The following is a 26,832-nucleotide window of genomic DNA, read 5'->3' on the forward strand; positions in this document are numbered from 1 at the left end:
GGAACTCCCTCAAACATCCACATATCGGACAGAAAGATGGCTTTTTAAGCCTTATAGGAAGAAAGAAACCAGCTCATGTTTCTGAAGAGTGACAGTGGGATGTGGCCTAAGCATGCCTGAGGGCACTGGGATGGAAAGTTGGATATGGAGCAGGAGATAAAGCACATGAATTCCTTGGGAAATCACTGTTGCTCTAGGTCACAAGAGGGAGACATGGAGGGCAGGCAGGAGGGACAGGAAAGGCAGCATGTTCTCTACCGGCAGGGAGGACACATTCCTCAGCTTTTCCTGGGGCCCCTGGAGTATTTGAGAGACAGGGGAGATGAAGAAGTCCCCTCCCCGCCCCCCTCCCAAACTGACCATCGAGTTTAAGAAATAGCAGAAACATGGGTGTGAGTTACAACACCCAATGATCCAGATGGAGCCAAGAAGACCTCTGCATGAGGAGCGGCAGATGGGAGAGAAGACACTGGTAAAGGATAGCGGTAGAACTCCCGGGAGGAAGAGGGAGGGAGGAGACCAAGTTCCAGAGACAAATCACCAATCCACAGGCCCCCATGATAACCAGAGATAGCACCCTGGACTGTCCTGGAGATGGGGGCCTGGTGAGGGCCCAGAGACAAAGTCTAAGCAACCCTACTATTCATGAGCACCCCCACATGCAGGCCACCTCCAGCCCAGCCCACCTGGTGCTCTCGCAGCTGGAAGGTAGGCTGGTGCCTTTGGCCTCCAGAAGGTCAGGATGGGGAGGTGGGAAAGGAGATCTCTGAGGCTTTATATTCATGACAGTGAAATGCCATAGCTGTGAGGATTTTTACTTGGGCATTGAACCCCACTCCTCCTTCAAATTATATGCCTATGGTACCACCTCCCAGGGTCACTTGTGGGCCATCCACAGTGGGGCAACAATGACCACAATACCCAGCCAACCCACTACCTCCCTCAACAGCATAAGTGCTAAGGAAGAAGGTGTGGATCCACAGAGAGAAGAGGGATTGCCCACTCTGGGAAAGGCAGGCTCGGAGTCCTTATGAAAATAAGGTCTGTGGTTTTAAAATAGCATTCTAGTTTTTTTGTTTGTTTGTTTGTTTTTTGTTTGTTTTTACAAACAAGAGTTCTATTTCTTTTACAAGGAATTCATCAGTGGAAAAACAGGTAAATTACACTTTTAGAATAAAAGATGACAGAAGGTTGTTAACTATTTTTGTTTCTTCAGAAACCACAGTTCCACAATCTAACACCAGCCAGCCATGTTGGGAGGATACTGGCCCCAAAACGCACACCTCTCTCTCCCCGGACCCTCATGTGTGTGCCCTGGTACTCACAGAGGCACTCTACAGACAGGACTGAGCTGATCATTTCGAGATGGGGAGAATGTCCTTGAGTATCAGGTGGGCCCAATATCACATGGATATCTTGAAAGCAGAGACTTTTCCAGCTACAGAGTGGCAGAGGGATGCCACATATGAAGAATCACTGGCCATGGTTGGCTTGGAAGATGAGGAAGGGGCCATGAGTCAAGGACTGCGGAGCCTCTGGAAGCTGGAAAAGAAGCCTCTAGAGGAACCAGCTTTGCGACCCCTGTTTCAGCCCAGAATGACCATGTCGGACTTCTGCCCTCCAGTCTGTACAGCAGCCACAAGATATGCATACACTGCACTTGCCATTTTCGAAACTGCCTTCTTCGAGCACAGGGACTTGTTTCTGAGCTGACAACAATGGCTCTTTATTAAAACACTACTTTTTTCCATTATAAACTGTTTGCACTAAAGAGTTTTTGAAAGGTTAAAAAATAAAGTTGGAGAAAACTAGTCTCCTCTATTATTCACATTTTCTTTTCCTCAGCACTCATTCTTCTTCAGATCTTTCATGATCAGAAAACTGGGCACGGTTCTGTCCAGTTCCATAGCTTTGTGTCCCCATCACCAGGGAGGCTGCCATCCTATCCCCACACCCATGGTCCATAGAGCTGAGCAGTCAGAGGCAGCAGTTGGTATGGCCGCAGCTGGTGTGGTCACAGTCCAACTAAGGAGCCAGCTGTGCCTGGGAGCAGTCAGGGGACAGCAGAGCTTGGGGATATCCCTGAAGCACACCCACAACCCTCAGTTCTAAAGCTGAGAATCCGAGTCCCCTCTGCATGGCCCAGAGGGCCTCTGCTGGGCATCAGTCTCCTTGTGACTTGGGAAAGCATCGTTTTTTAAGAAAGGGCAACCTAGGTACTTTCAGCAAGCATATCTATATGCTCTCTACTCCACAAACTCCCAACATGTACAGTTCAAAGGACTCTAATCAAGAAAAACTAGCTGGGACCTGAAGAAAGGAAGACACGAAGCTGTTTAGTCATGGAAGTGTTTTAGGAGCCTCTGTCCATCAGAAGGTTCGGCAGTGGCTAGCTTGTGTTTCATCCCTTTGCCTCTTTTTTGAGGGGGCCACCAGTTCCTCCTGTCCACAGGTTGCTTCACCCTGGTCTGTAAGTCTGAAGTTAATGACTGTACCACTCTGTCTCAAGGCCTCTATGCCACCTTTCCTCGTTCCCCATCTTCACAACATTTCTCAAATTGTTAATTCTTTGCACTACTTAATGTATAGCTACGTTCTCAGGAATCTGGAGATTCCAAACCTCTAGCTCAGCAGTGGAGCCACTGCAGAAACACTAACGGACAATGTGGCATTAATTGGCCCCATGTCCCTCCAGACCTTATTTCAAGTCAAAGATAACACAATTGTGAGTGGGGGACCCGCAGGTTTGGAGCTTGGCACAGTTCTTGTGGCATCTGCGTCTGCATCTCTTAGTGAGCAGACTCACTCCTGGCTTACAGGCATCCGAGAACGTTTTATGAAGTAGTCCCATGTAGGAATGTCCATGCAATGTTCTTGCTTACCAGCCCTCATGTCCCCCCAGTGCAACACCTCATGTCTAATTGGCACAATCAAGAGTCATTTATTCCCAGTGGCAAAGATGAGGAAAAAGTAATGTGGGCAACAACATTCCACTCAGTGGAGGTGTGTGGTTCAGGTCAGAGGTTGTGCTGGGCAACAATGCTGTCCCACAACCGCTAGAACAAATCAAAATGGGGAAAAGACAAGAGGTAAGAGACCTGGTAGGAAATCCTCAAAACCACACAGCCGCCTGTCCCTTTTCATGGGTGAAAGTGAGAGACGGTACAGACTGTGATGCCATGCCTGCCCTAACTCAGCACTGATTTCTGGACTAAACTTTAAAAATCTAAGCAATGTTTTCAAATACTAAGCTAAAATGTTAGATATTTTAATATAATCACAGTTTATTTTAAAGACCCCTTAATAAGTGAATTTGAGGTCAAATCATATAACAATTTTTAAAAGAAACTTATGAAGTCATGGAACTCATTTCCAAAAAGGTTCTGCCTGTACTCTGGTTTTGGCGATGAGCCACTACCCTCTCTAAACGAAAGGCATTTTACGGTATCCTAAGATAGATTTTTCCCCTGTCAGCATTGCCAATAAAGGGACTTCTCATATGATCTACACAGCTGATTAAATCTTAAGAATTATAATGTCAGGAACCTCAGAATCTAATTGTACAGAATTATAATAGTGAAGATAGGCACATTACCAGCCTGGCTGGTAAATGAAAATAAAAATAGGATAATGTTCTCCATTGGGAATTCATTCAAAATGCTATGCTTTTTAAACATTTCCGCATTGGTTTGGTTTTGTTCAGTGATCAGAAATGAGTTAAACATTTAACATGCAAACTACTAGAGGAAAAGACCTTCCAGCCACTTAGTTATCATTCGACCCCTCCTCATACTCCAGACCCAGCAGAGAAACCTGCCCAGGGGACTTCGGCCACGTGAGGCCTCAACAGGAGCCCCGCTGCTCAGCTCCAACACCTTGACTCCGGCACTGGGAGAGCACCTAAGGCTGCCTCCTGCTCATCTCACCACAGCCCCATCTGTGGCACAAAGCTGGCCTAGATGAATTCCTACTCATTTCCCAAAATGAGCTTTCAGCTCCTTCTTCCTTCTTCCTGCTCATTTTCTGTTTGGCACCTTTTCCAAACAGGCTCTGAAATGTAGAAAGATCTAACTGGAATGCAGTGAGCTTCCAAGCCAGTAGCCAGAGGCAGCACCTCCTGGCTGCCAGCCACTGCGAGCCTACGGCTTCACTTAGAGTGGAGCTCCCCAAAGGGCAGCACATCGTCTGTGAGGCGCTCAGGGGTGGGGGCCACACCCCAGCCTCATTCAGAGGGTTCTATATTTCTGAAGCACAGCCAATTATTTTCCAAAAGAAAAGTGGCCCAGGCACAGATATAAAGCAGCCTACTAAGGGGATCCTGGACCTAAGAGCACTGTTTTGTGGAGCACACACATCTGGTTTTCCTTTCTACATTGCTAATTCTGAAACTGTTTAATACCCAAACGAGATAATGCAAAACTGTTGCAGAACCAAAAATAAATGCAAGAAGAAGAAGAAGCCCAAGGACTTTTCAATAATATTCAGATATAGAATTCCCAATCCAACCAAGAATCCACCCAGATTAAAAAAGAAAAGAAGACCTAACACTTCTCCCCACCCTCAAAGAAACTCAAGAAAAACCTCTTAATGCACTTACAAGATCTGCTTATAACAGTTTAATTAAGTTTGTGGCCAGGAACTAGACCACTAATCCCAAGGCCTCCTAGAAACAAATCCCTTACTTGTTTTGTGTTTGTGTTTAAACTAGAGGCCCAGTGCATGAAATCCATGCATGGGGGGTGGGAGGAGAGGTCCCCCTCAGCCCAGCATGCATGCTCCCTCTCACAATCTGGGACCCCTCGGGTAATGTCCAACTGCCATCTTAGGCCCAATCCCACAGGGATCCCTGCGGGATCAAGCCTAAACTGGCAGTCAGACATCTTTTTTGCAATCCGGTACCGCTGACTCCTAATGGCTCTGCCTGCCTGCCTGATCGCCCCTAACCACTCTGTTCTTCCGCTTGATTGCCCCTAACCATTTGCATGCCTGCCCCTAACCACTTTCCTGCATGCCTGATCACTCCTAACAACTTGCCTGCCTGCCTGACAGCCCCTAACCGCTCGCCTGCCTGCCTGGATCTCCCCTAACTACCTCTGCCTCAGCCTCCACTGCCACAGCTTCGTCAGGAAGGCCATTCGGAAGGTCTTTTGGCTGTCTGGCCTAACTAGCATATTACGCTTTTATTATTATAGATTGAACTTGTTGCCCTGGCTCAGTTGGTTGGGCATCATCCTGTGCACCAAAAAGGTTGCCGGTTTGATTCTGGGTCAGGGAACATGCCTAGGTTTCAGGCTCGATCCACAGGAGTGGGTACGCAGGAGGCAGCCAATCAATGTTTCTCTCTCTCTCTCCCTACTCCCTCTCTCCCTCTCCTCCCTCCCTCCTTCTCTCCTTCCTCCTCCTCCTCCTCCTCTTCCTCCTCCTCCTCCTCCTCCTCCTCCTTCTTCTTCTCCCTCCCTCTCTCTCTGTCTCTCTCTCTCCCTCTCCCTCCCTCCCTCCCTCCCTTCCTCCTTTTCACCCTCTCCCTTTCTTTCTCACAAAAAATCAATTTTATAAAACATCTTTAAATTGAACTTGTTAAGATAACATAATCAACCAATCAGGCTGACTTTCTCAAATCTGGTTATTAATTCAAGGAGTAGCTTCCCTGTCATAGAAAAGTGAGGAGCTTAGAGAAAGACTCCTGTCCTGGAGACACTCCCAAACCAACTGGCCAGGAGATCTACCAGCCAAAAGTCTTTTTTGTACATTTGTACAGCAAAAGCCAAAGACAAATGACCATTCTTAAGCCTTTAAACTCTCTGACGGACTAGCAGCATGCTTCCCTAGACTCCATTTTGAGTGCTTTCATAAACCATATCGCCATTAGTAGCTGGTCCGAAAGGAGCTCCAACGGCAAGGCTCCTTTGGGATCGGTCCTTAACAAAACCTAGCACAGAGACTTCTCATAGCCCTCAGGTTCAAGCCAACTGAAGCAACCTTTCAGAAAAGCATTCTATGGCCTACAGCACGGCTGCAGGTGCAAAGCAACAGGCTAACAGCCATAAGCCAGATTTACAGCCTGGAGCAGAGGGAAGATGCCCCAGGGAACCCAGGTCTAGATTATGTGCACACAAAGATGCTGTGTGGCAAGCAGTAATAAAAAGCAGGTTCTGCCATATGCTCTGTGGCTTGAGTGTTCCAGCAATAAAGCATGAATCTCAAACACAAACTAAGAGAAAGCAAAACAAAACCTAAAAAATAGAATAAAGCAGAAACGGAAGTTTGGAGATACTTGGTATTCATCCCCACCGTTCCAGATAGCTCAGCCTTCCTGGGAACAAATCTTAACCATGTGTCTTAAAACTTTCCAGTTGATTAGGGCTGGGGGTGGAAGGAGGTTTAATAACTCAGCCAGAGTCAAATCTAAGGCCCTTCCCTCTTTCCCAGGAGGCCTCTTGCTTCTAGAAGGGGTTGGGGGGGAGTGGGTGAGACAGAGCAAGAACGAAATGAAAGGCTTATTTTAATTATGGGTGTAAGTGATAGTCACAGCACTGTAGTGCCTTTCAGACCTCAGAAAGGGAAAGGGTTGCCATTGCCAGTCTGCTAGCCATCACACTTCCTGGCTGCAATGAGATGGGAGGCCAGCTATTGTCCCAACTGATAATGAGAACAAAGCGGCCACCACCTCAGACAGAGACTGTGCAAGCACTGTGCTCAGGGCTGCTTCCTCTCACTGTCTCATGACAGTGTTCTCACGGCTCTGACCTTTTTTCAATTCTGAAAACTCACTGCACAGAACAGCAAAAATTATTGTTGTGTTCACTGTGATGTGCCAAAATAAAACAACTAAAAAGATATGATGCAACTTTCCTATTGAGTTCAAGTCAGTAAGAAGCATTAATAAAGTACTACTTTATAAATATCCATGTTTTACTTAGTGATATGGTTGTCAACTAATTTTCCCTCCTAATTGGAATGGGGGAAAATGTCTTTCAGTCTTCATATTCTCACATACAACCCAGATTGCAGGAGTTATCTAGGTTGCAGGCCAATGGCCTCCCTGGGAAAGACCAAGAGAGGTGCCTCCTTTGGCAGGTGCAACTACAGAGGAAATATTTAAGAGTTCTTGCATAAATTTCAAAGTTCACCATGTTGCAGAAACACAGCTTCGATATTCATGATGACTAATGGGACATCTACACATTCCTCATATTGGAGACACAGCCTCCACCAGCCCAGTGTTATTATTCTATTGTGATAAACCATGGTGCTTGCCATCTCTTATAGAGAAGTAAAGAAAAGTTCAGAAACTGATTTGTACACCAGCTACTAACAGTAAGACTATTACACACCGACTACTAACAGCTATCTTAACTATTATAATAGTATTAACTATTATACAATGACAACTAAGAGTAGGACTATTATCACTACTTACTAATAGCAAGACTATTATCACTACTTACTAACAATAAGGCTAGTATATATCAACTACTAATAGTAAGACTATTATTACTAATACTAATAGCAAGACTTATCACTACTTACTATCAGCAAAACTATTATATACTGACTACTAATAGTAAGACCATTATCACTACTTACTTATAGTAAAACTATTTATTACACACTAAATACTAACAGTAAGACTATTATCACTACTTTCTAATAGTAAGACTATTACACATCCAGTGAACAAAGTCTCATTAGTCAACCTATCTCTGTCTTCACCAGGGGCCTTTGGAGAGGATGGCACTCTTCCCCTTTCAAGGCCACAGTTCTAAAGATGACTTCACTCCCACGCCTACCCTCAGTGCATCATGACATCCAGGCACTGAGGAGGTGCAGGAAAATCTTCCCACTACTGAGTGTCCTTTCATACAAGCGAAGAAAAGACTGCTCCTGTGTGCACATCAGACAGTGATTGGGCGTCCTGGGAGGGACATAAAGGCACAGAGAGCACAGGTATCTCCCACAGGAAGCCCCACTGCACCCAGGATTTCACCAACTCACATCGTTTCACAAATAACTTGTGTCATGGTGCAGAGCCTGGATTTGTCACACATCTCTATGGGATATAGGCCCAAGTGGTGGTAGTCGGCCAATGTTGGGGTCGGGGATATAGTGGGATCAATTATGTCTTCTAAGCTATCTCCTTGTCCTAACCTCTGAAACCTATAGTTGGAACTTATTTGAAATGGGGTCTTGGAGAATGCAAAAGATGAGGTCACAATAGAGCAGGAGAGATCCTAATTCAATGAAAAATATCCTTATAAGAAGAAGGGAACTGGACATAAGATGGAGAAAGGAGAACACCATGGAAACACAGAGGCAGAGGTTGGAGTGATACACTCACAGCCAAGGACTGTCAGGAGGCCCAGGAACTGGGAGAGACAAGGAAGGATCCGCCCCTAGAGCCTCTGCAGGGAGTGCTACCCTCCTGCTGCTGACTTTGGATTTCTGGCCTCTACAACTGGAAGAGAGTGTGTTTCTGGCTGTTTTAAGCCACTCAGTGGAGGTCACCGATTTAAGGATGATGGCCCAGGGAACAGTCTTCACATTTCAGACGATCAACTAGAATATATGCCAGGGCCATCTGGTCAACTGCATTTAGTTGACAAAAGTTTAGGCTTTTTGCTTCCTGAGAACATCCTGACAGTTCTTCTCTCCCTAATCTTTGTCAGCTCTTCACAGGTGAGTCTCTCTAGGTAAGCTCAAAGGGTAGCTTGCCCCTCTGTCCTTTCAAAGGAGAAGCCAACAGTCTTCCCCAAAATTGCTAGGCTAATAAGTTTCCTGGACACCTTAACAGGTTTGGGAACAGATCTGCGTTGGGTCCAGTGCAGGCAGGTCCTAAACCAAGAACAGCCAGTACAAGAGTGATGCTACCCAGCAAGATACAGCAATCTTAAGTTGCTCCTATTGCTTAATGACCATCATAAGAAAGCTGCCAAAATTCAGAAGACAAAAGCCTGTGATCTCTTAAAAAAATAGATCCCAACCCAGCCAGTGTGGCTCAGTGGTTGATCATTGATCTTTGAACCAGGATTTCATAGTTCAATTCCTGGTCAGGGCACATGCCCAGGGTTTGGGTTCAATCCTCAGTGTGGGCACGCAAGAGGCAGCTGACCAATTATTCTCTTTCATCATTTGTTTCTAGCTCTCTCTCTTCTTCAAAAAAGACAGATTTCTAGTCCTGGCTGGGTGCTCAGTCAGTTGGAGTGTCATCTTATACACTAAAAATGTTGTGGATTCAATCCTGTAAGGGCACATATAAGAGACAGCTGATCAATGCACGTTTGCTCCCTTCCTCCCTCCCTCTCATATCAAGGAAAACATTCACATATTCTAGGGTGAGGATTTAAAAAAATAATTAATAAATATATCTAAAAGATTAATATGCAAATTGACCAAACCTCCACTATACCCACAAGCCACGCCCACCATCCAATCAGGAAATGAGTATACAAATTAACCCAACCAAGATGGCTGCATTCATGGAGCGAGCTGGAGGCTTGGGTCTCCCCAGCAATGGAGGAAGCCAAGTTTCCCGCACACCCTGGCCAGCCCTGGATTCCACCCAAGGCTACAAAGATTCAATTATAGAAGATAAATAAATCCCAACAAAAAATGGCAGCAGCCACAGAGCTGGAGAGAGCAGGAGGCTTGAGTTGCCCCTGGCCAAGCTTCCCACACACCCTGGCCTGCCTTGGCCTCCACACAAGACTACAAAGTTTCAATTATAGAAGATAAATAAATCCCAAATACCAGGACCTCTGCTTGGGTCACTGGGGGGCATGGCCAGCCTGCAAACCACCACAGGCTCCACACCCCAAGGAAACCCCCACCCTGATCTGGGACAATCTTCAGGGCAAAACAGCTGACCCCCACCCATGCAGCAGGCCTCTATTCTATCCAATAAAAGAGTAATATCCAGATTGATGATCACTCCAACAGACAAGAAAAACTCTCAAAAAGCATTTCACACTCAGCCAATGGTGGGCCACCTCTAGGGAGGAGAGTGAGGGCTGCTTATGAAGAGTGAGTTCACATTTTACAGAGTGCTTCTATATTATCCAGCATGATCTGTGTTCATGCTATCACCATTCACCGGAACGAGAAACCATCACCACTATAACTCCAAATGAGAGAGAGGAAAGAAAGGAGGGAGGAAGGGTAAACTTCCTCGAGAAGGTGATTCAACCTCAGAAAACTCATTTTGCAGATATGGAGTTAAAGCTACAAGCTAGAGCTGTGCTGGGGTTGGGGTGCAGCAAGGCAAGGGTACAGGACAGATCAGTGGAATGAAGGCCTGGAGCTCGGGGTTCTCTTCCTCCTATGCCCCTCACTGGCCAAACCAAAGAGGAAAGCCAGTGGGTGAAGGAGCTTAGAGAAGACTAAGCCAGGATAGCAAAGGTTCATATAAAAGAGGCCAATAACAGGGATATCCCTGTGTTCTTCTCCACTGCACTGTCCGCTCTGGGGACATCCTGGCTGTTGCTGCCAATGGCTGCAAATGTCAGGATCACACATCCGTTGTTTTAGTCATCAGAAGAGCCCATTGGTCATCATTCAGCCCCAAAGTTAGCAGACAAGAACCCAAAGTCCTGGATGGTGGGCAGGACCATGGTGCCAATGAGTTTACATGGGAGCAACAGGACTGGCTGGGGTCCAAGGCCCCGGCTGCACACAGGGCATTTGACACAGATGTCATCTTGTTTGTTATCATTAGTTCCACTTTGCCAAGAGGAAATGGGGCCTCAGAGGCTAACTTATGTGCTCAGGATCACAGGCCAGTAAAAATAGAACCAAACAGAAGAGGCTTTGAATGCAGTTGTGGCAACTCCTCTGGGCTGCTCCCGTCACACCACAAGGCTGGAGCCATTCCCTTGTGGGTGACTGAGACAGGTTAGGAAAAACTGAAAAGAATGATTACGCAGCAAATCATACAACTAAGAAATCTTAAGAGCTCATTTGACTTTAATAATAATTTCCCATTAAAACAAAGAAAATTGAGAGATCCAAGATGTCGGCTTAGGTAAACACACCAAAATTGCTGCCGTACACAAAAATTTCAAAACTACAACTAAAAGACAAAGCATCTATCACCCAGAGCCATGGGAAAGCTGGCTGAGTGGAAGCTCTACAACTAGACTGAAAGAGAAAAGAGCATTCAGGGCACAAGTGCTGAAAAACTGAGGTACGGGGGCGTGCACGCACAATACGGACTGGTGGCAGATCCAGGCTGGCAGAGGGCGTTGCTTTCTTCAACCCGAAGAGAGACAAACTCCCGATCTCTCTGAAATCCAGTTTCTGCAAAGAAGCTGGATTGTCTGCCATCGGGTCAGAAAGTGAGGGTGGCTTGCTTGCAGAGCTTCACGCAAGAATAATTGTTTGCTGTGCTGGGGCACGAGAAGCAGGGAAGCAGTCAGAGAGGCAAAGACAGCTGACTGGCAGCCATTGCTGTTTGCCACGCCCTAGCCTAGTGATGCCCTGAGACCCCGCCCCACACAATTTACAAGCATACCCAAGCTCCAAGCAGTGGCTTTTGCATATGAATGGCCTTCTCTATTGCAGTTTAACCTAGCAAACTTGCAACCTGGTGCAGACAGCTCCAAAGCCTTCAAGCTCCAAGCAGGGAGGAGAGGACTGTGGTTCTTGCTGTAGCTCCTGCAGGGTGGCCTTAGATGGTGGCTGAACTGCACCCGGTTGGAGATCCAGAAGCCAGTGTATCTAATGGTCAGTGTGAGACACCTCACATCCATAAGTGACATATTTGGGAAACGGACTCAGTGAGCACCAAAGCCCCACTGAAACGAGGCCTGCACCATAAGCGTGTCTCCAGCGCAGCAGTTCTTCCATTACAGACACAGAGGGTCCTCACAACTAATTGGCCTGGAGGTCAATTCCACCCAGTGTACCAACAGCAATCAAGGCTTAAGTACACCAAGACTTCGCACTAAGCCCACAAAAGGGTGTACCAAGAGCAACCACCTCAGGTGGTTGGGGAAGCTGAGCTATTGGTCCCTATAGATTACCTACCACACAAAGCCACTCCATCAACACAGGGAGGCAACCAAAATGCTGAGACACAGAAGCATGTCACAAATGGGAGAGATGGAGGAAAGTAAACTACTGGAAGACACATTGATAAGGTTACTCAAGAAACTTCTAAAAACTGCTGGGAAACTTGAAGAGACCTTCAAGGACCTTAATGAGAACACACATTAAAAAAAAAAAAAAAAGGAAAAGGACTAGTTAGAAATTAAGCATATACTGTCTGAAATAAAGAATATACAAAAACTCAACTGTATATCAACATACCCCAAGAGTCAAACCTAGAATATGAGGAAACAAAAAACACCTAATCAGATAAGCAGAAAGAAAGAACAATACAAAAGTGTGAGGATAGTGTAAGGAGCCTCTGGGATAGCTTTAAGCGTACCAACATCCAGATTTTTGGAGTGCCAGAAGAGAGAGAACAAGATATTGAAGGCCTATTGAAAGAAATAATGATAGAAAACTTTCCCTACCTGGTGAAAGAATAGACTTACAAGTCCATGAAGTGCACAGAACCCCAAACAAGAGGAATCCAAAGAGGACCACACCAAGAAACATCATAATTAAAATGCCAAGGGCAAAAGACAAAGAGAGAATCTTGAAAGCAACAAAAGAAAAACAGTTAGTTACCTACAAGGGAGTACCCATGACTGTCAGCTGATTTCTCAACAGAAACTATGCAGGCCAGAAGGGAGTGGCAAGAAATATTCAAAGTGATGAACAGCAAGAACTACAACCAAGATTACTCTACCCAGCAAAGCTATCATTCAGAATTGAAGATCAGATAAAGAGCTTCACAGACAAGAAAAAGCTAAAGGAGTTCATCACCACCAAACCAGGATTATATGAAATGCTGAAGGGTATTCTTTAAGAAGAGGAGGAAGAAGAAAAAGGTTCTAGAGTAGGGGTGTCGAACTCAATCAGAGAAGGGGCCAAAATCTAAAATCCAGCCTAAATCGTGGGCCGAATGGTTTACTGAACAGTCATAAACTGTCATTGTGATGGAAACGCAGCAGAGTGCAGTGATGACAGCGCGGTGCGGGCCACATTGCAAGGCCTGGCGGGACGAATTTGGCCCGCGGGCCTTGTGTTTGACACATGTGATGTAGACACATAGTAGACACATAATATGGTACTCTTAAAACCTGTCAGTGTGAAAACACCCACAGATTGCAGGCTCCCGGTGAGAAAGATAGGAATTTGGGTCTCATGTCCTTTGGTTTCCCACAGGTTAGCGAGTGAGTTAAACAGCATAGGATTCTCTTTTTAGTCATTTCAACACACTGTTAGAGCAGCAACTTTAACAATTTAAGCAGGGGCCCTGACCAGACTAGGTCCATAGTTTCTAGATGAAGATTTCAACATAAACACACAGTGAATGTAACAGTCTCCTCAGTGGTTCACTCTCTTAAGTGCGTAAAAATGGGAAATCACATTGTGCTTGGCATTTTTTTTCCTTCTGCAGTAATTCTGCCCTTCAAAAGTTCAAGGGCTCATAAGATTTTAGTCAAATTCATTGGTGTCTTCTTATCTGTCATAACTCAGACACACAGGCCTCACTGTTTGTGCCTCTCACAGTGGTTCCCTGCTCACACACTCTGTGATGAAGATGATGTGCTCCTGGAATCTGCACACCCTGGAGACCGGCCACACCCAGACACGCTCAGTGCAAATTGCGGTGCTACTCCCAGTCCATACTCCTCTGGAACTGGAAGGAACCATCAGAGTCCAAACACAACCACAGTTAAGGGCATGGGGACAATCTGCTTGTTTTATAAACATGGATCAGTTAGAGTTTGCACAAGGAAAGACCCAGGGTCTAAATAGGTCCTAATAGGTGCCTTCCATTCATAATTTTTCTGTCTATAAAGTGAGACATCTGGGGCTAATAGTTCCAAGGGGTGTTCCTGCTTCTGAAATTTCACTTTGCACCCACCTTCACTCTCCACAAGCCAGAAGTTCAGAAATTAAGTTCCTGGTGCAGAAATGGTAATCTTGCTTCCTTTCAACAGATAGCAGCTTCTCTCTGATGGCTTATAGAGTAGAATTCTTGGGTCTAAAGAATCCTTCATATGTTTCATAGACACTCTGCACAGCCACTCAAACCAACAGGTACACTGGCCTGTCCCCAGATGTGGGCTCAGGCTGCCCACCCAGTGAGGTAACAGTTCTTATTGTGACACAGCAGGCCTGTTAGCAGGCAACACATACACAGTTAAAAGACTATGACAGAAAAGTTTCAAAAAAGCCCAAAATAAATCACCAAAGCTTCCTTATACTGAAAAATATCTACAGCTACAAAGAAAACTGGAATTGCTCAGAAGTCACAAATTTTCAGGTTATTGAGCTGTAAGTTTAAATAAGAACTCTTCTAGCCCAGCATGAAAGGCTCAGTGGTTGAGCGTTGACCTATATGAACCAGGAGATCATGGTTCTATTCCTGATCAGGGCACATGCCCAAGTTATGGGCTCTATCTTTAGGAGGGGGTTTGTAGGAGGCAGCCGGTCAATGATTCTCTCTTGTCATTGTTGTTTCTTTCTCTCCCTTCCTCTCTGAAATCAATAAGTAATTATTTATTTATTTATAAATTTTATTTTATTGATTTTTAACAGAGAGGAAGGGAGAGTGATAGAGAGCTAGAAACATCAATGAAAGAGAAACATCGACCAGCTGCCTCCTGCACATCCCCTACCGGGTATCGTGCCCGCAACCAATGTACACGCCCTTGACCAGAACTGAACCTGGGACCCTTCAGTTCACAGACCAACACTCTATCCACTGAGCCAAACCAGTTTCGGCAATAATTTTTTTTTTTTTTTTTAAAGAACTCTTCCATACATTTTCAGGTTATTATTCATGATTAAAATTATTGATGAATATATACTGCATTTTTAATAGTTTAAGAGTGTTTCAAAGTCCTTCTAATAACTTGTGTATCTTACAATTAAATAAGTGCCAATTTGTAATAATTACTATTGTATTCATTCATCAATCATTAAGTATTGATAATTTGATACTACCCCAGGCACTGTGTGGAATAGAAATAAACAAAATTTAGATCTAACAGTATTAAAACTATTTAATTTGACCTTATCAATACATATTTGACAATAATGAAATTAATAAAAAATGATTCTGAAATTTTAGGGACTGTCTGGTCAGAAGACTGATGTGGAACTCCACAAAGGGGCTCAGAGACCAGTGTGCAATGTGTCCAAATCTCTGAAAACTATCTTTAGGATTTTATTATAAAGTTACTTCAGCCCATTCTAATAAGACATCGTCATTTGAACTACCCAAATATGAAAATGTACATTTAAGTAATTATTTCACCCCGCTTCTCTCTAACATTATAGTACCCAAACTGTTGTCCAGCTTTTTCCTGGTCTTTCCTGTCCTGAAACAATCTTGTCTGTTACAACTGTAAGGACAAAACAGAAGGCCTAATCACGCCAGCGTTCTTAACCACTTGTCACTGGAGCCTGAAACGCCTCCCTCACTGCTCAGGAGAAACCAAAGAACTAGTGAGTTATCGGGTTTTCTGTGCTCACTGGCATCCAGTCCGTTTTGCTTTATATAACAAACCTCTATTGGGGACCAGAAGGATTCCTGGAAAATTAGAGCCAGCAGCAGGAAATACCGTGGACCTCTTGTCTGGTCCGAGCCAACTGTCTCAGACTTGGTGACAAACCTGCAGGGTCTCACTCAGTCCAAGGCTGCCGGTGGGCCTTGCTCTTCAACCAGTTGTCTCTGTGACTTTTCTAAGATTTTTTTTTTTTTACCTTTAATGGCTTAAATTATATTTTCCACCATTTCTGATACAGAGGCTTTTCAATAGAGATGAATTCTGAGCTACATAGGTTCTCCAAGATTTCTGCTTGTGTTTTGGCATGCAATACAGGAACACATTTCCTTGAAGAGAACATTTGTATTAGAAGTGAGTGATCAGTGTATGCCATCTAGGAGGCTGACTTGTTCTTCCCAGTGAGACAGACCAATAAAAGTAGACAAGCTTCCCAGAAATAGAGATATTTACAGCTACAGACAAAGGCATCGTACATGTGCATGCATGGACACACATATCCTACACACATTCCTTATACACACTTATACACACCCTAGACAAACACACCCCTCTACATACACACCCTACACACTAGCACCCTACACAACCATACACACATCCTTCACACATACATATGCACACCCTACACAAACACACCATTTCACAAACATGCCTTATACAACACACATACACACACACACTCTACACAATCCCCTACACATACACACATTTTTCTCATCTACTCCAAAAAAGTCCTACATATGAAATGTTAGATACTTCTTATCTCTTCAAGTCTTTTTCCCAGTTGGATTTAGAGGCCTCACTTCATGGGGAAAATTATGACAGCCCCCGAAATTTACCTTGAAGCAAAGTATAAGGAAGGACACAAATGCCAAAGAAGTCAAGATAGGTTTAAAAGTTAAAGAATGCCCAAGTTGTTAGTTGTTAGTAACATTATCTCATCAATAAACAATGAGATTAACATGGATTTATCACTGTGTTGTTTAATATACATGTATCAAATGTATAGGTGAGGTGTATCCATTATTAAAAAGGTAGGCTTACCAGAACACAGAGAATCTCCCTAATTATCAAGTACTCTGACATTGTTTAGCCTATATAAATACAGTATATAAACTTTTTCACATACATCTTAGATGACATTAGATACAACCATAAAGAGAAAACTTAACAGTACCAAAGTATGCATCTAGCTGAACCAGTACTAAGCCATTTCATGATTCATGATCTAAGCAGCATGACTAAAACTCCAGAATTTCAAGATTTACTCAATGGCTGGAAACCTCCCAAATACAGAGAAATAACTGGGCCAGAATTCAGTGTTTCAATACATATAATTTTACCTAGCAACAGAGTCTGATACAAAGTGAGTGTTCAACCTACTGGGTTCAAATTCCACACCCTGAATGAACCCTATATCTAGAAGCAGCACCGTGCCTCTTCCTGGTTCTGCGCCACACCAAAGTGCATACTGAATACACACTGTAACAAGGCAGGAAACCGCTCCCACGATTAGTCCCATTTCTTGTACATTTCCACAGCTTCCGTTACCTTACCCCCAACTAAAATTCCTACGAGTTGGGCAAAGAAAACACCATTATTTCAGTCCCAACTGAAAGAGGTAGAGAAGGCAATAAATAGACAAGACCGATTAGAACACAGTTCAAGATCATCAAAAAATTCACTTGATTCCTTGGTGGTAAGAGTGGTGGTGATGGTGGTGGTGGTGGTGGTGGTGGTGGTAGTGAAGTTGGTGGTGATGATGATAGCAGTAGTAATGATGATGATTATGATGATGGTGATAATTGTGGTGCCATTGATATGGTAATAATGATGGTGGTGATGACCGTCATAACAACAGTGATGATGATGTCCTAGACAACTGTAGCTACTCTGGAGCTTCAGAGGTCATGAGAGTTGGGTTCTGGAACCACTCCTGACTTCACCTTCCTCTATAATCCTGGAAAAACTAACTCCAGTGCAGCCCATGCTTCCATGTGTAAAGGGGAATTATACTCACCAAATTCCTGAACTTGTCTCATTTCCTCTATAGCAGTGTTTTCCAAAGTGTGGTACGCGTACCCCCAGGGGTATGGGAAGAGTTTGGTGGGGGTACACGTTGCACCGGAGTTTGGTGAGGATATGCACTGCACTGTGCTTAGCTGCGCCTAATTCTACATTCTCATGAGTACGAGGGGTACTCAGCGTTACGAAAATTATAGAAGGGGTACACATATGTCAAAAGTTTGGGAAACACTGCTCTATAGAATACTACCAAAAACATTATGACGTAGGAGAAAGCACATGCTCTGCTCCAGGAAAGAGATACCTGAGTCACTGCAGGCAGATGGCTAGCTCCCTGCGATGTTTTGGGAAAAAAGGTATCATTTAGCTGAAGGTAATTTATATGATGGGGAACCTTTATACATTACATAGATGTTAAAGGGACCCCTGACTTGTTCTTCTTGGTTATGTTTGATCTTTATTAGCAACTTAGTATAATTAAAACAACACATCTACCAGCACCCTCTCAGGAACAGAAGCCTACCTTGGGTGTTAAAGAGCCCAGTAAGCAGAGGAGCTGTAGACATGGTGCCCAAGAAGAATTGGAGGTCAGCCAGCAGCAGCTGCCAATTATCCAAAAACGGATTGCTTTTGGAGCATTATTTCAAACATGAATAAATGTTTAGGTCTTTTGTTTTCTTAAACTCTCCAAAGAAATGAAATAAACAGAATGCAAAAGAATCTCAGAAATTGTACAATCTGTACTTTAAAAATCTTATTTTTTTAAAGCAAAAAAATTTTTAAGACTGTTTTAATAATTCAGTAATTACTTGGAGTGATGGACACAATACAATATACAAACGATGTATCATGAAATTGTACACCTGAAACCTATATAATTTTATTAAATAATGTTACCCCAATAAATTCAATTAAAAAACATAATTCAATAATTAACAGTGTATAATAATGAGAATGTAACAGATTTTATCATTAACCAACCTGTTCCCAAAAAAAAGCACACAGTTCATCAATCAATCATATAAAGTTTCTCCATGTAGATTTTATGCCACACAGGTGGGCTGGTGTCTGCCTGAGGTCACAACACTGACATTGATAGACTAACCTCCAACCCATCGACCTGAACAGGGAAGGTCATTTTAGGGGGTTGTAGCATAAGATTCACCCAATAAATGTCTATGTGGAAATATGTCCATCCTCTAACTGCACTGGTGTCTCTCCTTAGAATCACCCAACTCCAGTGCAGCCCATGCTTCCTGTGTGCCTCCTGTGCACTTGGGCAGGGCAGGGCCTGCCTTAAAGAACTGAGTCAAGGCGTGTTAAGCACAGCAAGGATGCTGAGAGACCCAGGCAATTCCACACCTCACCCTTCTCAATTCAAGATCCTGGCATGGGTATCGCACACTGCCTCTCCAGGAAAACAATCTCCATGGGGGCTTGCAGGGCCTACAGCCTCAGCTCTTAAATGCTGGTTGCATCCCCTCTTGGAGTCATGCTCCCCATACTGTGAGGGCCTAGGCCACGCTGGGAGCCTAGATAGAGGAGAACCGAGGAGGGGCTCAGGCAGACAGCCCAGCTGAGCTCCCAGCTGTAGGCCAGCGCACTCCAGCCCTAGGAGTGAGCCTCCCAGACAGGGTAGCAGAACAATCACCTGATTTGCCAAATAAACCCAGAGAATCATGAAAGATAATAAATGGTTGTCATCTTCAGCCTAAGTTTGTTAATACAGCAAGAGGAAACTGAAACGAGTGACAGCTGGTTGTGTAAGGAAGCGTCCTCGTGCTTACAAGTTCTATAATAAAGATTTTGTTGTCTGCAATTTACTATTGAATAGTTTAAAACACGACAAATATAAATACATCCTTACTTATACAAATGTATGGTTGTTTATACTTTTATATAATTGAATCAGGACTCATTCATGACTGTTTCTAATTCAGGCAGATTTAGAATTAGAATCCCCTTATTTCAATGCCAATGTCAATTAATGTCTGCAATTTTTATGGACATGGTAACTTCTTGTTCAACCATCATTCCCACTTACATGACTATGTGGAGACAAACCACTTACTCAGTTTCACTGGCAACTCAAGTGCTCAAAGCAATCAAGAGTCACAGTCACAAAGGCAGTGAATATACTAAACGCAGTGCCTTTTCCATGTTAACTGCACTTATCCCAGTTGATCTTGCCGGAAATATCTCAATTAACCCAAAAGAGAGGATTCACATCCTTGTTAATGTGATTAAAATGCTCAGCTGGCCTACATGCCCATTCTCTCCTAAAAAAATGTTCTTAATTTAAGTATTACATGATGCTCTAATTAAAACAACACATTTCCTATGTCTTATGCAATCTAAACCCCAAGAAAACAATTATCTTTAGAGAAGAGGAAAAAAGTAAAATATTTTTGTTTCAGCTCACTTAAATGAGTTACAGAAGATGTCTGGTTTTGATATGAAGTCATGAGGCTGGGAGTTTCATGTCACCAAGTGTGACCTCGGAGCACTCCTGCTTCCACCGTGGTGCCAAAGTCAGGCCCTGCCCTATGCTGACTCCACAAAGCCTCCTGCAGAGCAGGGCACATCTCAAGGTTTCAAAACCACCTTCTCCCTCACCTGTCACACAAATGTAAACTTTAATACCTTATACTGAGGATATTTTTAGAATAAATGTCCTTTCTTTTTGGCCACTTCTTTCCTCCACTACTCAAATTTAACCTAATCTCTCCACTTGCATGTTTAAATTTATAACTGCAATGTAATCTCCTAAACTAAACCAGATTTATTTGTTGTTTCTCCAACTGATTAGACACTTCCGCAAAATTATTTTGAGTTGGCCAAGTGTTTAATCACATCAAATTAATCAGAGCCAAACCATGAACCTCTTGCTATTTAAACTGAATATCTGAACATTCCCTATAAGAACTTGGGAATTTTTTAACCGAAATTCACCATTTAAATATCTAGAAAAACTGCTAAAACAAGCTTACAATCAACTGTTTGAGTTGCACATGATTTCTGAAAAGCTGGCCTACACTGTTGATTAATTACATCTGAGCTTGCTTTCATGGTTTTAAAGTATCACCTGCCAGCATCCACTCATCTTCCAGAGGGTTAACCTCCTAACCCATAGTTTGCTTCTGCCAGCACTTAGGGAAACTGCTAATTAGGATCAAATTTGGATAATAGCTTTGATATTATTTAATTACAGGACATATTCATGTAAATAGAAAGTATATTTCCATACAACATTTTAGTGTTTTAGTCCAAGTGCACAACACACACCAGCAACCAGTTTACAAACTCCCGTCACTGGTGCTTTAAAAGACTCTGAATTAAGCAGAAATGCTCTGAGGATGTAACATAGCTGTGAGAGTGTTTTAGTGATATCTAGGGAAAAGGTGGAGGTTTGGATAGGCTGGAATGCACTGTTTCCATTAGAGCATCAGAGTAGAAAGCCCCCACGCACTGAAGCCTTGCTGTCCAGTGCATTTCTGGAAGAACAGGGATCTAAGGAGTGAGGATGCCTGGCTGGGGTCAAACTCTGACTCACACCCACGGGTGCTCACCTCTGAGCCTAAAAAGGGCTTCCAGAATGGAATGCACACTATACTTTATTTCACCAGACCCCACAGCATGCAGGCTTCACTGTAGAGGTGGCTTTACCTGCCCCACAGGTGAGGTGGGCCGAGTTCAGAGTGTGACTTGAGCGACCTCAGGCTCTGCATGTCCTCCCACCCTACCTCTGAGGGGAATGCTGCCTATTCTCCTCTCCTCCCCTGAAAAAGCTCTCTGGCAAACTGCAGGTGAGAGCACCAGGCCAACTGAGCACCTTCCTGAGCTCACCTAACAGGTGAAAGAATCCATGCCAGGTCTGAGTGCCGATCTGCCGTACTCTGTGGGGACTGTTTGTGGCAGGCCCCACTTTTAAGGCTCAAATCCAAACCTCAAAAGTTAAACGGGTTTTCAGAGATCCTCCTAATTTTCCCAGAAAGAGTTCAACTTTAAAATAACACTATGTCCACCAAGTGCCTCAGGCTCCTGCCCTCCAGGAGCTAGGAGAGATGCACAACCACCAGCCCACACCAGGCCCCTGCTTCCTAAACAGTTACTCACAGGAAAGGCACTCGTTTCAGAAAACAAGTGTTTCCTCTCTCCTCCATAAGATTTGCATCTTTTTGCTTGAACCCTCACTTTCCCCTGAAGAACAGTCAATGTCATGAAGAACAGAACCATCAGGTTGGCCCACCACGGAGGATGATGGGACTCCTCGACAGTGCAATGCACACCGATATGTGACATGTCCAGAATTCCTGGGCTATGACCAAAGGATTTCCAGTGAAAGGACAGTAGCATGACTATTACATGAACACAAGGCACAATTAATCAGAATTTAAGGGCTGCTCCCAAAACATATTTTTAACCTCATCATTCTTCATCAGTACTCAAAACTGAGCCAGATTCTATTCATTTAAAAGTGTTTTAATGTCTTGCCAAGGTTTAAATGTCCACATAACTTTACAAGTAACTTGTACATACAAAAGAGCAAAGCCAAGAAGACATGGTCACCAAAGTTAGCCAGAACTGAATTTTATGCCTTCACCTTCCAAGCAACTGGACTGAGGAGTGTTCTACTCACGTTTGACCAAACTCCACTTCCTGGTTCAGGGAAAGAAACACATGCTCAGGCTGCCAAGACCAAGATGTCCATTCTATCTAATGAGAGTTTGTAAGAAGTGTGACTGCCGTTTTCTCCAAGGAATTAGAACAAGCACCCTCAGCCTTTTCTGACCCCAGCAGGACCCCAGCACTTAGGGAAACTGCTAATTAGGATCAAATTTGGATAATAGCTTTGATATTATTTAATTACAGGACATAGTCCTATTCATGTAAATAGAAAGTATATTTCCATACAACATTTTAGTGTATTAGTCCATTTTAGTGTATTACACGCCAGTCAGGTACAGACATTGGCAATGGTATGAACCATAATCTGGGATTTTCAATAACACAAACATAATGCCTCATGCCATCCAAGATTCCATTTGCTGACTGTTTCCTAAAACTACTAAAACATATTATATTATGTTTGGCATTTCTTTAACAAATAACTATAATTCACTTAAAAAGCTTTTTTGGTTAATTCTCACCCAAGTATATTTTTCCATTGATTTTTAAAAAATGTATTTTTATTTATTTCAGAGAGAAAGGATGAGGGAGAGATAGAAGCATTAATGACCTCCTGGTTCATAGGTCAATGCTCAACCACTGAGCCATGCCGGCTGGCTCCAATGATTTTTAAGAGAGAGTGGAAGGGAGGAGGAGAGACAGAGAGGAACATCAATGTAAGAGACACATCAATTGGTTGCCTCCCACATGCACCTCAAACCTGCAACCGAAGTACACACCTTTGACCGGAATTGAACCTGGGACCCTTTAGTCTGCAGGCTGATGCTCTATCCACTGAACGAAACCAGCTAGGGCTAAATCTTACTTTTTTAAGTGTGTAAAGTAAAAACTTATCTCTTCAGAGCCTTTTCATCATTCTCACATCATTCTCACATGCCTGTGTGATCAGTTTGGGGGGTGGGGGGGAGGATATGGATACACCCACTGTCCCAGAGAGGTGGCCCTGTGGACAATAAGCGTCTCAGGAGCCAACCAGATACCAGGCTGAGTACTGGTCAGCTCTGCTTTTGGGGAAGGCGCACCTTCCTGAAACAGGTCCCATTTCAGCGTCAAACAGAAGCAGAACAAAGTCAAGTCTGCCCAAGACGACACACTGACAGAGTGGCAGCACCGAGGCAAGATTTGGGCCCCAGTTACAATTCTCCCACCAACTGGTTCTCTTCCAAACAATATCCCACCCCAAACAAGGGTCTCAGGAGGTAGCACCATGGGAGTGTACAGATGTGTCAGTGGGCAAGAACCCTGAATAGGTGCTTCACCTCTCACCCCTAACCCCCATCACAGAGTTTACCAGGGGCAAGGGGAGCCTCTTGCCCTAACTTTCTCTAATAGAGTAAGTGGAAGATGCACGTGCATTAGGTCCAACATGGCTGTAGGGCCCCCTGGAGAAAGGCCTCTGTTTCTGGCAGAAGCTGGTTCAACGTCCTGGGCTGCTCCCAGCAGGACCTCCCAGTACAGAGTCGCTGCAGCTGACCCTCCAGGATAGGGCTCCTTCTCTCCCCTAACATTCCCCACAAGGATGACTGAGGAAGAAAGGAGGCAGTAGCATGCAGTAGTATAAGACATCACCTACACTCCAATAGTACCTATGATCAGACTGGAGACAAGAGAAATCAGCACAGTTTGGATTCGCTTAGTAATATGACTTTTAACAACAATAGCATCTGGAACAAAGCCATAAACACGTGTGAATAACTGGAGGTCCAGCTTCTGGCCCATGCATCCTTCTCCAAGGAGGTGCCCTAGTCCAGAACCCACGACCACAATTAGATACAGCATCTTAATTTCAACCCTAGCCAATTTGGCCATCTGGTTTCCTAGCAAAACAGTAAATGTGATGAAGGATGAAGAATGATCACTACAAGAAGATACGCATAGCCGAAAACCGAGGGAAGAGAACAGGAAACACATGAACACAGCACAGGGTCCAATGCTGCCTCAAACCTGCTTACAGATGCAGCCATCCCTTAAAATGTGGCTTCAGACTACACCTTTAGTTCTCCACTGTCTGCAAGTTGGTCATCTTTCCAGATTCTTCTTTCCCATATTTGGGAAGCAATGAACACTGCTGCCCTAAGCTCCAATGTCTGTAATGTACCAAGCATTCACATGCTCTCATTGGGCCCATGGTGGACCTGCCAGCTGCCATACCCCTACATGGAACAGGACCAGGATCTCTTAATAATTAATCTGAAGAAAATATATGACTCCAAAAAGGATGGCCCACTGTCAGAATCATATTACACAACTATGTAAATGTAGTATAATAAACACCATGCAACATAAAGACATCAGATTTCTCTCCTGAAAATAATTCACTGAAGACTTGACCATAAAAAACCTCATCAGCAGCACAGGGGTCAGCAGAGCACGTTTCCCTCCCTTCTCCTGCCAGGTGTTGCTGAGTGCTTTCACAGAAGCTCTGCACTCAGCAACACAAACAAAGCCAGCAATACCCATCTCTGAAGTAGAAATAAGAAAGCCTGTGATAAACATGACTGTATTACAGAAACAGCAGTGGACACGGGTTCGACAGCCCTGGCATCTGGAAGTATCTCTGCCATCAGCTCCTAAAAGATGCTTAACTGTAAGGATGTTGAGTGTTGTTGCTTAACTAGCCTTAAACAGCAGTTATACCTACTGAGTAAGAGTTTAACATGAAATAGTCAGTGGATCTATGAACTCAAAAAAACATGTAATTTTGTAGATATATATGATGTCATTTTTACATAATTTTTAAATTACATCAATAAATTTCTTTTTGCACTTCTATAATTCAGGAGGATTTTCTATTCCCCAGAGTTGAGATAGCTATTCAACATATTTTGCCCAAAAAAACTGGTGTGAGCCTGGTGTTGTCAGTCTTGAGTAAATGGAACACCAACACCTACACCAGAACTGGAAACTGGGAGCCTCTGGAGCATTACAGAGGGGAGATTCTGAGGCTGTGTCAGGCTAAAGGGGAAAGAGCCCTAGAGGCTCAGGGCCTATCCTCCTGTGGGCATGAGAGACCAGGGGAGGGCAAGGGAAAGTGAAGAGGCAGTCAGAGACTGTGGTGGTGGAGGAAGAAGGTGGGAGATGGGACAACAGGGTCTCCTGCTTTCTGCACTGATGTGTGTCAGCCTTATCAGTGGCATCAAGTTGAGTGTGGTGTTCTGTGTCTTGTGAAACATCATTCTATTTCACAAGTATTTGGTCAATTTAGAAAACAAAGTTGTTATGAGCAGGATAACTTAACAGGAAAAAGGAGTAGATAGATGATAAAATAACAAAAAACCATTTCCACAATGGAAAAAAAAGAAAGGATTAGCTAAACAGATGTTTAACAGAAATAGGCAGCTTCTTATGAACACATACTATTTCTTTAAATCAGGAACCCGAGTTTCCTTTAGAAAAGAAAAAGGTGCCAGGTCCCAAACCTTCTCTTTTGTTACCATCAGCATCAGTCCTGCCATTACTTAAGTTCTGTCTTTAACTGGAGGTCCCACCAAAGTGACCAACAATCAGCATGGTGATTTTCTAGGCAAAAAATGCAGATGACTAAATTATTATTTATGTGACACAGAAAGTGATCAGTGCAGTAGTTCTACTTATCGTGTAGTGAGGTTGCTAAGAGAAAGTCAGTGGAAACTCGGAGGCAGGCAGGCTGGAACAGACATAAATCCACAGTAAATCCTGACTGCTCGTGTGAACAGGCCAATGAGGCATGGACAGGAACTAAGGCAAGGCAGCAGCACTTGGTGAGTGTGCAGAATGGGAGAGCGTAAAAAACACTCTTGTTTGGGGAAGTTTCAGAAGGTGGCTCTTCAGATGTGAATTCTAGGAGTCCTTCCTGAGCTGACAATTGTGGACAGAGCTGACGTGCCTGTTATAACTATCCACAAAAGCTGGTTCTCTGCCTTCAAGATGTATTTGGAATGGTGTTGCCTGATTAGGCACGGCGAAAGGATAGTAACAGAATAAAAAACCTGATTATATTTCAAAATCCCTGGTGGAATTTTGCTCAGAAATAGAGACAAAAACAACAGGGAAATCAAGATAAACAGACTTCACTTTTCTCATCAATTAAAGTTCAGCCACATCTTAATTAGGATCAATTGTCCTCCCTGTATGAATATAAACCATTAAATTGTCAAAAACAATGAAAAACTACTGATAGTGACCTATCCTTTCCTGCCCAGACCGACATCTCTGGCCCAACCAAGAGAAACATCACATTGAAGCTGCTGAGAACCGATTCTATTGTGCCTGCCCACAACTTCATCACCAAGGCAGCTCAGAGAAACTGTGGATTTTAATTTTGCATTTCTTAGGCTTTTTGGCTCTTTTCCATGGAAGCTATGTTATATTTATATATTAATACTGCTTCAGGACACTGATCAAAACCTCATGTGTATGTTCAAGGAGAAATTTTCAAGCCAAGAAACTCTAATTTAAATATTAGTAAGTGCAATTAGTAAGTGCGCTCTGATGGTTCAAGAGAAAATCCAAG

The 26,832-nt window shown here is 43.7% G+C and overlaps 1 protein-coding gene across 16 annotated transcripts in view; it reads right to left on the bottom strand.

Moving 5' to 3' along the window:
• LOC118720525 (BTG3 associated nuclear protein) overlaps positions 1 to 26,832 on the bottom strand; it is a 144,380-nt gene that overhangs the window by 26,791 nt on the left and 90,757 nt on the right. For 2 of the 16 annotated variants that reach the window (XM_045582617.1, XM_045582616.1), the window contains exon 13: positions 17,892 to 18,336. The exons of the other annotated variants lie outside the window; for them this stretch is intronic. In XM_045582617.1, coding sequence (XP_045438573.1) covers positions 18,313 to 18,336 — 24 coding nt within the window. In that variant the 3' untranslated portion in view covers positions 17,892 to 18,312. Of the gene's footprint in view, positions 1 to 17,891; positions 18,337 to 26,832 lie in introns of those variants that run through there. 16 annotated transcript variants of the gene reach the window in all.

This window comes from Pipistrellus kuhlii, unplaced genomic scaffold, assembly GCF_014108245.1.
Source record: "Pipistrellus kuhlii isolate mPipKuh1 unplaced genomic scaffold, mPipKuh1.p scaffold_m20_p_17, whole genome shotgun sequence".
Classification (NCBI taxonomy): domain Eukaryota; kingdom Metazoa; phylum Chordata; class Mammalia; order Chiroptera; family Vespertilionidae; genus Pipistrellus; species Pipistrellus kuhlii.